Here is a 15,000-nt window from a genome sequence, read left to right as displayed (position 1 = left end):
CAGCCTCGGGGGCGACTGTCTGTGTGGGGTTTGTACATTCTCCCCGCGTCTGCGTGGGCTTCCTCCCACAGTCCAAAGATGTGTAGTTTAGGGTGGATTGGCCATGCTAAATTACCCATAGTGTTCAGGGATGTGTAGGTTAGGGTGGATTGGCCATGCTAAATTACCCATAGTGTTCAGGGATGTGTAGGTTAGGGTGGATTGGCCATGCTAAATTACCCATAGTGTTCAGGGATGTGTAGGTTAGGGTGAATTGGCCATGCTAAATTACCCCATAGTGTTCAGGGATGTGTAGTTTAGGGTGGATTGGCCATGCTAAATTACCCATAGTGTTCAGGGATGTGAAGGTTAGGGTGGATTGACCATGCTAAATTACCCCATAGTGTTCAGGGATGTGTAGTTTAGGGTGGATTGGCCATGCTAAATTACCCCATAGTGTTCAGGGATGTGTAGGTTAGGGTGGATTGGCCATGCTAAATTACCCATAGTGTTCAGGGATGTGCAGGTTAGGGTGGATTGGCCATGCTAAATTACCCATAGTGTTCAGGGATGTGTAGGTTAGGGTGGATTGGCCATGCTAAATTACCCATAGTGTTCAGGGATGTGTAGGTTAGGGTGGATTGGCCATGCTAAATTACCCCATAGTGTTCAGGGATGTGTAGGTTAGGGTGGATTGGCCATGCTAAATTACCCATAGTGTTCAGGGATGTGTAGGTTAGGGTGGATTGGCCATGCTAAATTACCCATAGTGTTCAGGGATGTGTAGGTTAGGGTGGATTGGCCATGCTAAATTAACCCATAGTGCTCAGGGATGTGTAGGTTCGGGTGGATTGGCCATGCTAAATTACCCATAGTGCTCAGGGATGTGTAGGTTAGGGTGGATTGGCCATGCTAAATTACCCCATAGTGTTCAGGGATGTGTAGGTTAGGTGCATTAGTCAGGGGTAAATGTCGTGTAATAGGGTCGGGGTGGGTTACCCTTCAGAGGGTGGGTGTGGACCTGTGAATCTGCCGGGTTTCCCGACCTTTCGGGAATGAGCTGTCCGGCCGTCAGTGGGGATGTAGTCGCTGTCGGAGTTGTGCTCCCTCTGTGTTCGGTAACTTTGGCCAAGCCGAGTGTGAACCCTTTCCCCAAAAGGCAAATCCCCGACCTATCGCCAAAGGGGAGAGGTGGTGCCACAGCCAAGAGCCTCAAACCCAAAACAACGGGGTGCACACACGAGAGAAAGGCCTGCGTCTCCTTTATTGATCAGGAGAGAGACAGAGAGGGACAGGAATTCAATACAAAACATTTCGGACAGGAACCAGGAGTGTCGAAACCTCACCAGATCATCAGTGGCCCGTAAGTATAGTTCGGAATCTTTATCGGTGCGGCTCACCAGGATTACCCTGAAGGCCACACACCATATTTGCTGGGAGAGCTTCATCTGAAATGGGACAAGGTACGTGTTAGATACACAGAGTAAAGCTTCCTCTACACTGTCCCCCATCAAACACTCCCAGGGACAGGGACAGCACGGGGTTAGATACAGAGTAAAGCTCCCTCTACACTGTCCCCCCATCAAACACTCCCAGGACAGGGACAGCCCGGGGTTAGATACAGAGTAAAGCTCCCTCTACACTGTCCCCCCATCAAACACTCCCAGGGACAGGGACAGCACGGGGTGAGATACAGAGTAAAGCTCCCTCTACACTGTCCCGTATCAGACGGTCCCAGGACAGGGCCAGCCCGGGGTGAGGTACAGAGTAAATCTCCCTCTACACTCTCCCCCATCAAACACTCCCAGGACAGGGCCAGCCCAGGGTGAGGTACAGAGTGAAGGGGTCTGTACGAACCGATCTGTTTGGGATAGGGCAGATTCAGGTTGTTCATGATCGCGATGAACTCCGAGAGGGATTTGGAGAGGCGTGGATTCAGTCGTTTCTCCTCACCCACCGTGGTGACCGTTTGACCTGCAAGAGGAAGCAAGAGAGTGTCGAGACTGAGCAGCAGGACGCGCGAGGGAGAGGGAACGGGGTTGGTGAGGGGTAGGGGGCAGGACGCGCGAAGGAGAGGGAAAGGCAGGGGGGAGGGAGCGGCACGGGGGGGGGAAAACGGGGTAGGTGAGGGGTCGGGGCAGACGAATGTCGGGTCAGTAAGTGCCCCTCCTTACCTGTGTAATCATGGGCTGGGTAGAGGAGACACTGATCAGGGAGAGTGAAAATCTGACTGTGCACAGAGTGGTACAGCGACTCCGAGCTTCCTGGGGGAGAGAACACACTGGCAATAATAAATGTAACATGGCAGGTACACAGCATACACACAGAGCACGGTCAACTACTGGGGTCTCTCAGTCCCCTCTCTCTCAGGGAGATATCTGTACACTGACTGGTGTCTCTCAGTCCCCTCTCTCTCTCAGGGAGATATCTGTACACTGACTGGTGTCTCTCAGTCCCCTCTCTCTCTCTCTCAGGGAGATATCTGTACACTGACTGGTGTCTCTTAGTCCTCTCTCTCTCAGGGAGATATCTGTACACTGACTGGTGTCTCTCAGTCCCCTCTCTCTCTCTCTCTCTCTCAGGGAGATATCTGTACACTGACTGGTGTCTCTCAGTCCCCCCTCTCTCTCTCAGTGAGATATCTGTACACTGACTGGTGTCTCTCAGTCCCCTCTCAGGGAGATATCTGTACACTGATTGGTGTCTCTCAGTCCCCTATCTCTCAGGGAGATATCTGTACACTGACTGGTGTCTCTCAGTCCCCCCTCTCTCTCAGGGAGATATCTGTACACTGACTGGTGTCTCTCAGTCCCCCCTCTCTCTCAGGGAGATATCTGTACACTGACTGGTGTCTCTCAGTCCCCCCTCTCTCTCAGGGAGATATCTGTACACTGACTGATGTCTCTCAGTCCCCCCTCTCTCTCAGGGAGATATCTGTACACTGACTGGTGTCTCTCAGTCCCCCCTCTCTCTCAGGGAGATATCTGTACATTGACTGGTGTCTCTCAGTCCCCTCTCTCTCTCAGGGAGATATCTGTACACTGACTGGTGTCTCTCAGTCCCCTCTCTCTCAGGGAGATATCTGTACACTGACTGGTGTCTCTCAGTCCCCCCTCTCTCTCAGGGAGATATCTGTACATTGACTGGTGTCTCTCAGTCCCCCCTCTCTCTCAGGGAGATATCTGTACACTGACTGGTGTCTCTCAGTCCCCTCTCTCTCTCAGGGAGATATCTGTCCACTGACTGGTGTCTCTCAGTCCCCTCTCTCTCTCAGGGAGATATCTGTACACTGACTGGTGGCTCTCAGTCCCCTCTCTCTCAGGGAGATATCTGTACATTGACTGGTGTCTCTCAGTCCCCTCTCTCTCAGGGAGATATCTGTACACTGACTGGTGTCTCTCAGTCCCCTCTCTCTCTCAGGGAGATATCTGTACACTGACTGGTGTCTCTCAGTCCCCTCTCTCTCTCAGGGAGATATCTGTACACTGACTGGTGTCTCTCAGTCCCCTCTCTCTCTCTCTCTCTCAGGGAGATATCTGTACACTGACTGGTGTCTCTCAGTCCCCTCTCTCTCTCAGGAAGATATCTGTACACTGACTGGTGTCTCTCAGTCCCCTCTCTCTCAGGGAGATATCTGTACACTGACTGGTGTCTCTCAGTCCCCTCTCTCTCAGGGAGATATCTGTACACTGACTGGTGTCTCTCAGTCCCCTCTCTCTCAGGGAGATATCTGTACACTGACTGGTGTCTCTCAGTCCCCTCTCTCTCTCTGGGAGATATCTGTACACTGACTGGTGTCTCTCAGTCCCCTCTCTCTCTCAGGGAGATATCTGTACACTGATTGGTGTCTCTCATTCCCCCACGACTCTCTCTCACACACAGTCCCCCCCTCTCTCTCTCTCACACACAGTCCCCCCTCTCTCTCTCTCTCACAGTCCCCCCCTCTCTCTCTCACAGTCCCCCCTCTCTCTCTCACACACAGTCCCCCCTCTCTCTCTCACACACAGTTCCCCCCCCCCCCCTCTCCCTGAGGCAGCTGCCTGGTCCCTGACTGTGTGACGAGGGTACCTTGCTGAAAGTCTGTCCTGCCGCAGCCTCGGATGAGGAGCGCGTCTCCGGTGAACGCGATGCTGCAGTCGTTCAGGACGTACGTGACACAGCCATTAGTGTGGCCGGGGGTCGCACGGACATCCAGACCCTGTCAGAACACACACAGGGATTACACCCTGACCCCCCACACACAGGGATTACACCCTGACCCCCCACACACAGGGATTACACCCTGACCCCCCACACACAGGGATTACACCCTGACCCCACACAGACAGGGATTACACCCTGACCCCACACACAGGGATTACACCCTGACCCCACACACACAGGGATTACACCCTGACCCCACACACACAGGGATTACACCCTGACCCCACACACACAGGGATTACACCCTGACCCCACACACACACAGGGATTACACCCTGACCCCCCACACACAGGGATTACACCCTGACCCCACACACACAGGGATTACACCCTGACCCCACACACACAGGGATTACACCCTGACCCCCCACACTCAGGGATTACACCCTGACCCCACACACTCAGGGATTACACCCTGACCCCACACACAGGGATTACACCCTGACCCCACACACACAGGGATTACACCCTGACCCCACACACACAGGGATTACACCCTGACCCCACACACACAGGGATTACACCCTGACCCCACACACACAGGGATTACACCCTGACCCCACACACACAGGGATTACACCCTGACCCCACACACACAGGGATTACACCCTGACCCCACACACACAGGGATTACACCCTGACCCCACACACAGGGATTACACCCTGACCCCCCACACACAGGGATTACACCCTGTCAGAACACACAGGGATTACACCCTGACCCCACACACACAGGGATTACACCCTGACCCCACACACACAGGGATTACACCCTGACCCCCCACACACAGGGATTACACCCTGTCAGAACACACAGGGATTACACCCTGACCCCACACACACAGGGATTACACCCTGACCCCACACACACAGGGATTACACCCTGACCCCCCACACACAGGGATTACACCCTGTCAGAACACACAGGGATTACACCCTGACCCCACACACACAGGGATTACACCCTGACCCCACACACACAGGGATTACACCCTGACCCCACACACACAGGGATTACACCCTGACCCCACACACACAGGGATTACACCCTGACCCCCCACACACAGGGATTACACCCTGACCCCCCACACACAGGGATTACACCCTGACCCCCCACACACAGGGATTACACCCTGACCCCCCACACACAGGGATTACACCCTGACCCCCCACACACAGGGATTACACCCTGACCCCCCCACACACAGGGATTACACCCTGACCCCCCCACACACAGGGATTACACCCTGACCCCACACACACAGGGATTACACCCTGACCCCACACACACAGGGATTACACCCTGACCCCACACACACAGGGATTACACCCTGACCCCACACACACAGGGATTACACCCTGACCCCACACACACAGGGATTACACCCTGTCAGAACACACACAGGGATTACACCCTGACCCCACACACACAGGGATTACACCCTGACAGAACACACACAGGGATTACACCCTGACCCCACACACACAGGGATTACACCCTGACCCCACACACGGATTACACCCTGACCCCACACACACAGGGATTACACCCTGACCCCACACACACAGGGATTACACCCTGACCCCACACACACAGGGATTACACCCTGACCCCACACACACAGGGATTACACCCTGACCCCACACACACAGGGATTACACCCTGTCAGAACACACACAGGGATTACACCTGACCCCACACACACAGGGATTTACACCCTGACCCCACACACACAGGGATTACACCCTGACCCCACACACACAGGGATTACACCCTGTCAGAACACACACAGGGATTACACCCTGACCCCACACACACAGGGATTACACCCTGACCCCACACACACAGGGATTACACCCTGACCCCACACACACAGGGATTACACCCTGACCCCCCACACACAGGGATTACACCCTGACCCCACAGACAGGGATTACACCCTGACCCCACACACACAGGGATTACACCCTGACCCCACACACACAGGGATTACACCCTGACCCCACACACACACGGATTACACCCTGACCCCACACACACAGGGATTACACCCTGACCCCACACACACAGGGATTACACCCTGACCCCACACACAGGGATTACACCCTGTCAGAACACACACAGGGATTACACCCTGACCCCACACACACAGGGATTACACCCTGACCCCACACACACAGGGATTACACCCTGACCCCACACACACAGGGATTACACCCTGTCAGAACACACACAGGGATTACACCCTGACCCCACACACACAGGGATTACACCCTGACCCCACACACACAGGGATTACACCCTGACCGAACACACACAGGGATTACACCCTGACCCCACACACACAGGGATTACACCCTGACCCCACACACACAGGGATTACACCCTGACCCCCACACACAGGGATTACACCCTGACCCCCACACACAGGGATTACACCCTGACCCCACACACTCAGGGATTACACCCTGTCAGAACACACACAGGGATTACACCCTGACCCCACACACACAGGGATTACACCCTGACCCCACACACACAGGGATTACACCCTGACCCCACACACACAGGGATTACACCCTGACCCCACACACAGGGATTACACCCTGACCCCACACACACAGGGATTACACCCTGACCCCACACACACAGGATTACACCCTGACCCCACACAGACAGGGATTACACCCTGACCCCACACACACAGGGATACACCCTGACCCCCCACACACACAGGGATTACACCCTGACCCCACACACACAGGGATTACACCCTGACCCCACACACACAGGGATTACACCCTGACCCCACACACACAGGGATTACACCCTGTCAGAACACACACAGGGATTACACCCTGACCCCCCACACACACAGGGATTACACCCTGACCCCACACACACAGGGATTACACCCTGACCCCACACACACAGGGATTACACCCTGACCCCACACACACAGGGATTACACCCTGACCCCCCCCCCCCCCCCCCCCCCCCCCCCCCAACCCCCCCCCCCCCCCCCGCCCCCCAGCCCCCCCCACGCCCCCCCCCCCCCCCCCGCCCACCCCCCCCCCTCCCCCCCCCCCCCCCCCCCCCCCCCCCCCGCCCCCCCCCCACCACCGCCCCCCCCCCCCCCCCCGACCCCGCCCCCCCCCCCGCCCCCCCACCCCCGACCCCCACCCACACCGCCCCCCCCCCCCCCCCGCCCCCCCCCGCCCCCCCCCCAACCCCCCCCCCCCCCCCCCCTCCCCCCCCCCCCCCCGACCCCTCCCCCCCCCCCCGCCCACCCCCCACCCCCCCCCCGCCACCCACCCCCCCCCCCCCGACCCCCTCCCCCCCCCCCCCCCCCCCCCCCCCCCCCCCCCCCCCCCCCCCCCCCCCCCCCCCCCAACCCCCCCCCACACCAGGGATTACACCCTGACCCCACACACACAGGGATTACACCCTGACCCCACACACACAGGGATTACACCCTGACCCCACACACACAGGGATTACACCCTGACCCCACACACACAGGGATTACACCCTGACCCCACACACACAGGGATTACACCCTGACCCCCCACACACAGGGATTACACCCTGACCCACACACACAGGGATTACACCCTGACCCCACACACAGGGATTACACCCTGACCCCACACACACAGGGATTACACCCTGTCAGAACACACACAGGGATTACACCCTGACCCCCCACACACGGATTACACCCTGACCCCCCACACACAGGGATTACACCCTGTCAGAACACACAGGGATTACACCCTGACCCCACACACACAGGGATTACACCCTGACCCCACACACACAGGGATTACACCCTGACCCCACACACACAGGGATTACACCCTGACCCACACACACAGGGATTACACCCTGACCCCACACACACAGGGATTACACCCTGACCCCACACACACAGGGATTACACCCTGACCCCACACACACAGGGATTACACCCTGACCCCACACACAGGGATTACACCCTGACCCCACACACACAGGGATTACACCCTGACCCCACACACACAGGGATTACACCCTGACCCCACACACACAGGGATTACACCCTGACCCCACACACACAGGGATTACACCCTGACCCCACACACACAGGGATTACACCCTGACCCCCACACACACAGGGATTACACCCTGATCCCCCCACACACAGGATTACACCCTGACCCCACACACACAGGGATTACACCCTGACCCCACACACACAGGGATTACACCCTGACCCCACACACACAGGGATTACACCCTGACCCCACACACACAGGGATTACACCCTGACCCCACACACACAGGATTACACCCTGACCCCACACACACAGGGATTACACCCTGACCCCACACACACAGGGATTACACCCTGACCCCACACACACAGGGATTACACCCTGACCCCACACACAGGGATTACACCCTGACCCCACACACACAGGGATTACACCCTGACCCCCCACACACAGGGATTACACCCTGACCCCCCACACACAGGATTACACCCTGACCCCACACACACAGGGATTACACCCTGACCCCACACACACAGGGATTACACCCTGACCCCACACACACAGGGATTACACCCTGACCCCACACACACAGGGATTACACCCTGACCCCACACACACAGGGATTACACCCTGACCCCACACACACAGGGATTACACCCTGTCAGAACACACACAGGGATTACACCCTGTCAGAACACACACAGGGATTACACCCTGACCCCACACACACAGGGATTACACCCTGACCCCACACACACAGGGATTACACCCTGACCCCACACACACAGGGATTACACCCTGACCCACACACACAGGGATTACACCCTGACCCCACACACACAGGGATTACACCCTGACCCCACACACACAGGGATTACACCCTGACCCCACACACACAGGGATTACACCCTGACCCCACACACACAGGGATTACACCCTGACCCCACACACACAGGGATTACACCCTGACCCCACACACACAGGGATTACACCCTGACCCCACACACACAGGGATTACACCCTGTCAGAACACACACAGGGATTACACCCTGACCCCACACACACAGGGATTACACCCCTGACCCCACACACACAGGGATTACACCCTGACCCCACACACACAGGGATTACACCCTGTCAGAACACACACAGGGATTACACCCTGACCCCACACACACAGGGATTACACCCTGACCCCACACACACAGGGATTACACCCTGACCCCACACACACAGGGATTACACCCTGACCCCACACACACAGGGATTACACCCTGACCCCACACACACAGGGATTACACCCTGACCCCACACACAGGGATTACACCCTGACCCACACACACAGGGATTACACCCTGACCCCACACACACAGGGATTACACCCTGACCCCACACACACAGGGATTACACCCTGACCCCACACACACAGGGATTACACCCTGACCCCACACACACAGGGATTACACCCTGACCCCACACACACAGGGATTACACCCTGACCCCACACACACAGGGATTACACCCTGACCCCCCACACACAGGGATTACACCCTGACCCCCCACACACAGGGATTACACCCTGACCCCCCACACACAGGGATTACACCCTGACCCCCCACACACAGGGATTACACCCTGACCCCCCACACACAGGGATTACACCCTGACCCCCCACACACAGGGATTACACCCTGACCCCCCCACACACAGGGATTACACCCTGACCCCACACACACAGGGATTACACCCTGACCCCACACACACAGGGATTACACCCTGACCCCACACACACAGGGATTACACCCTGACCCCACACACACAGGGATTACACCCTGACCCCACACACACAGGGATTACACCCTGACCCCACACACACAGGGATTACACCCTGACCCCACACACACAGGGATTACACCCTGTCAGAACACACACAGGGATTACACCCTGACCCCACACACACAAGGGATTACACCCTGACCCCACACACACAGGGATTACACCCTGACCCCACACACACAGGGATTACACCCTGACAGAACACACACAGGGATTACACCCTGACCCCACACACACAGGGATTACACCCTGACCCCCCACACACAGGGATTACACCCTGACCCCCCACACACAGGGATTACACCCTGACCCCCCACACACAGGGATTACACCCTGACCCCCCACACACAGGGATTACACCCTGACCCCCCACACACAGGGATTACACCCTGACCCCCCCACACACAGGGATTACACCCTGACCCCACACACACAGGGATTACACCCTGACCCCACACACACAGGGATTACACCCTGACCCCACACACACAGGGATTACACCCTGACCCCACACACACAGGATTACACCCTGACCCCACACACACAGGGATTACACCCTGACCCCACACACACAGGATTACACCCTGACCCCACACACACAGGGATTACACCCTGTCAGAACACACACAGGGATTACACCCTGACCCCACACACACAAGGATTACACCCTGACCCCACACACACAGGGATTACACCCTGACCCCACACACACAGGGATTACACCCTGACAGAACACACACAGGGATTACACCCTGACCCCACACACACAGGGATTACACCCTGACCCCACACACACGGATTACACCCTGACCCCACACACACAGGGATTACACCCTGACCCCACACACACAGGGATTACACCCTGACCCCACACACACAGGGATTACACCCTGACCCCACACACACAGGGATTACACCCTGACCCCACACACACAGGGATTACACCCTGTCAGAACACACACAGGGATTACACCCTGACCCCACACACACAGGGATTACACCCTGACCCCACACACACAGGGATTACACCCTGACCCCACACACACAGGGATTACACCCTGACCCCACACACACAGGGATTACACCCTGACCCCACACACACAGGGATTACACCCTGACCCCACACACACAGGGATTACACCCTGTCAGAACACACACAGGGATTACACCCTGTCAGAACACACACAGGGATTACACCCTGACCCCACACACACAGGGATTACACCCTGACCCCACACACACAGGGATTACACCCTGACCCCACACACACAGGGATTACACCCTGACCCCACACACACAGGGATTACACCCTGACCCCCCACACACAGGGATTACACCCTGACCCCACAGACAGGGATTACACCCTGACCCCACACACACAGGGATTACACCCTGACCCCACACACACAGGGATTACACCCTGACCCCACACACACACCGGATTACACCCTGACCCCACACACACAGGGATTACACCCTGACCCCACACACACAGGGATTACACCCTGTCAGAACACACACAGGGATTACACCCTGACCCCACACACACAGGGATTACACCCTGACCCCACACACACAGGGATTACACCCTGACCCCCCACACACAGGGATTACACCCTGTCAGAACACACACAGGGATTACACCCTGACCCCACACACACAGGGATTACACCCTGACCCCACACAGACAGGGATTACACCCTGACCCCACACACACAGGGATTACACCCTGACCCCCACACACACAGGGATTACACCCTGACCCACACACACAGGGATTACACCCTGACCCCACACACACAGGGATTACACCCTGACCCCACACACACAGGGATTACACCCTGTCAGACACACACAGGGATTACACCCTGTCAGAACACACACAGGGATTACACCCTGACCCCACACACACAGGGATTACACCCTGACCCCACACACACAGGGATTACACCCTGACCCCACACACACAGGGATTACACCCTGACCCCACACACACAGGGATTACACCCTGACCCCCCACACACAGGGATTACACCCCTGACCCCCACAGACAGGGATTACACCCTGACCCCACACACACAGGGATTACACCCTGACCCCACACACACAGGGATTACACCTGACCCCACACACACACGGATTACACCCTGACCCCACACACACAGGGATTACACCCTGACCCCACACACACAGGGATTACACCCTGTCAGAACACACACAGGGATTACACCCTGACCCCACACACACAGGGATTACACCCTGACCCCACACACACAGGGATTACACCCTGACCCCCCACACACAGGGATTACACCCTGTCAGAACACACACAGGGATTACACCCTGACCCCACACACACAGGGATTACACCCCTGACCCCACACAGACAGGGATTACACCCTGACCCCACACACACAGGGATTACACCCTGACCCCCACACACACAGGGATTACACCCTGACCCCACACACACAGGGATTACACCCTGACCCCACACACACAGGGATTACACCCTGACCCCACACACACAGGGATTACACCCTGACCCCACACACACAGGGATTACACCCTGACCCCACACACACAGGGATTACACCCTGACCCCACACACACAGGGATTACACCCTGACCCCACACACACAGGGATTACACCCTGTCAGAACACACACAGGGATTACACCCTGACCCCCACACACAGGGATTACACCCTGACCCCACACACACAGGGATTACACCCTGACCCCACACACACAGGGATTACACCCTGACCCCCACACACACAGGGATTACACCCTGACCCCCACACACAGGGATTACACCCTGACCCCCCACACACAGGGATTACACCCTGACCCCACACACACAGGGATTACACCCTGACCCCACACACACAGGGATTACACCCTGACCCCACACACACAGGGATTACACCCTGACCCCACACACACAGGGATTACACCCTGACCCCCCACACACAGGGATTACACCCTGACCCCACACACACAGGGATTACACCCTGACCCCACACACACAGGGATTACACCCTGACCCCCCACACACAGGGATTACACCCTGTCAGAACACACACAGGGATTACACCCTGACCCCACACACACAGGGATTACACCCTGACCCCACACACACAGGGATTACACCCTGACCCCACACACACAGGGATTACACCCTGACCCCACACACGGATTACACCCTGACCCCACACACACAGGGATTACACCCTGACCCCACACACACAGGGATTACACCCTGACCCCACACACACAGGGATTACACCCTGACCCCACACACACAGGGATTACACCCTGACCCCCCACACACAGGGATTACACCCTGACCCCCACACACAGGGATTACACCCTGACCCCCCACACACAGGGATTACACCCTGACCCCCCACACACAGGGATTACACCCTGACCCCACACACACAGGGATTACACCCTGACCCCACACACACAGGGATTACACCCTGACCCCACACACACAGGGATTACACCCTGACCCCACACACACAGGGATTACACCCTGACCCCACACACACAGGGATTACACCCTGACCCCACACACACAGGGATTACACCCTGACCCCACACACACAGGGATTACACCCTGACCCCACACACACAGGGATTACACCCTGACCCCACACACACAGGGATTACACCCTGACCCCACACACACAGGGATTACACCCTGACCCCACACACACAGGGATTACACCCTGACCCACACACACAGGGATTACACCCTGACCCCACACACACAGGGATTACACCCTGACCCCACACACACAGGGATTACACCCTGACCCCACACACACAGGGATTACACCCTGACCCCACACACACAGGGATTACACCCTGACCCCACACACACAGGGATTACACCCTGACCCCCACACACACAGGGATTACACCCTGACCCCACACACACAGGGATTACACCCTGACCCCACACACACAGGGATTACACCCTGACCCCACACACACAGGGATTACACCCTGACCCCACACACACAGGGATTACACCCTGACCCCACACACACAGGGATTACACCCTGACCCCACACACACAGGGATTACACCCTGACCCCACACACACAGGGATTACACCCTGACCCCACACACACAGGGATTACACCCTGACCCCACACACACAGGGATTACACCCTGACCCCACACACACAGGGATTACACCCTGACCCCACACACACAGGGATTACACCCTGACCCCACACACACAGGGATTACACCCTGACCCCACACACACAGGGATTACACCCTGACCCCACACACACAGGGATTACACCCTGACCCCACACACACAGGGATTACACCCTGACCCCACACACACAGGATTACACCCTGACCCCCCACACACAGGGATTACACCCCTGTCAGAACACACACAGGGATCCTGACCCACACACTGGTTACACCCTGACACACACACAGGGATTACACCCTGACCCCACACACACAGGGATTACACCCTGACCCCACACACACAGGGATTACACCCTGACCCCCACACACACAGGGATTACACCCTGACCCCACACACACAGGGATTACACCCTGACCCCACACACACAGGATTACACCCTGACCCCACACACACAGGGATTACACCCTGACCCCACACACACAGGGATTACACCCTGACCACCACACACACAGGGATTACACCCTGACCCCCACACACACAGGGATTACACCCTGACCCCACACACACAGGGATTACACCCTGACACCCAACACACACAGGGATTACACCCTGACCCCCACACACACAGGGATTACACCCTGACCCCACTCACACAGGGATTACACCACCCTGTCAGACACACACAGGGATTACACCCTGACCCCCCACACACAGGGATTACACCCTGACCCCACACACACAGGGATTACACCTGACCCC

General features: G+C 56.9%; 1 protein-coding gene across 1 annotated transcript in view; it reads right to left on the bottom strand.

Annotated features, from left to right (window-relative positions):
- Positions 1–1,224: 1,224 nt before the first annotated feature.
- The window catches only part of LOC140468679 (persulfide dioxygenase ETHE1, mitochondrial-like), a 24,044-nt gene continuing 10,268 nt past the window's right edge, over positions 1,225–15,000 (bottom strand). The window contains exons 2-5 of the mRNA XM_072564754.1: positions 4,048–4,177; positions 2,154–2,243; positions 1,837–1,953; positions 1,225–1,427 (exon numbers count right to left, since the gene is read on the bottom strand). Of these exons, the coding sequence (XP_072420855.1) occupies positions 1,363–1,427; positions 1,837–1,953; positions 2,154–2,243; positions 4,048–4,177 (402 nt within the window). The 3' untranslated portion in view covers positions 1,225–1,362. The remainder of the gene's footprint in view (positions 1,428–1,836; positions 1,954–2,153; positions 2,244–4,047; positions 4,178–15,000) is intronic.

The sequence above is a fragment of the Chiloscyllium punctatum genome, chromosome 47 (genome assembly GCF_047496795.1).
Source record: "Chiloscyllium punctatum isolate Juve2018m chromosome 47, sChiPun1.3, whole genome shotgun sequence".
Taxonomy (NCBI): Eukaryota; Metazoa; Chordata; class Chondrichthyes; order Orectolobiformes; family Hemiscylliidae; genus Chiloscyllium; species Chiloscyllium punctatum.
The sequence above is the reverse complement of the archived record's forward strand: the minus strand, read 5'-3'. Positions and strand labels throughout refer to the sequence as shown.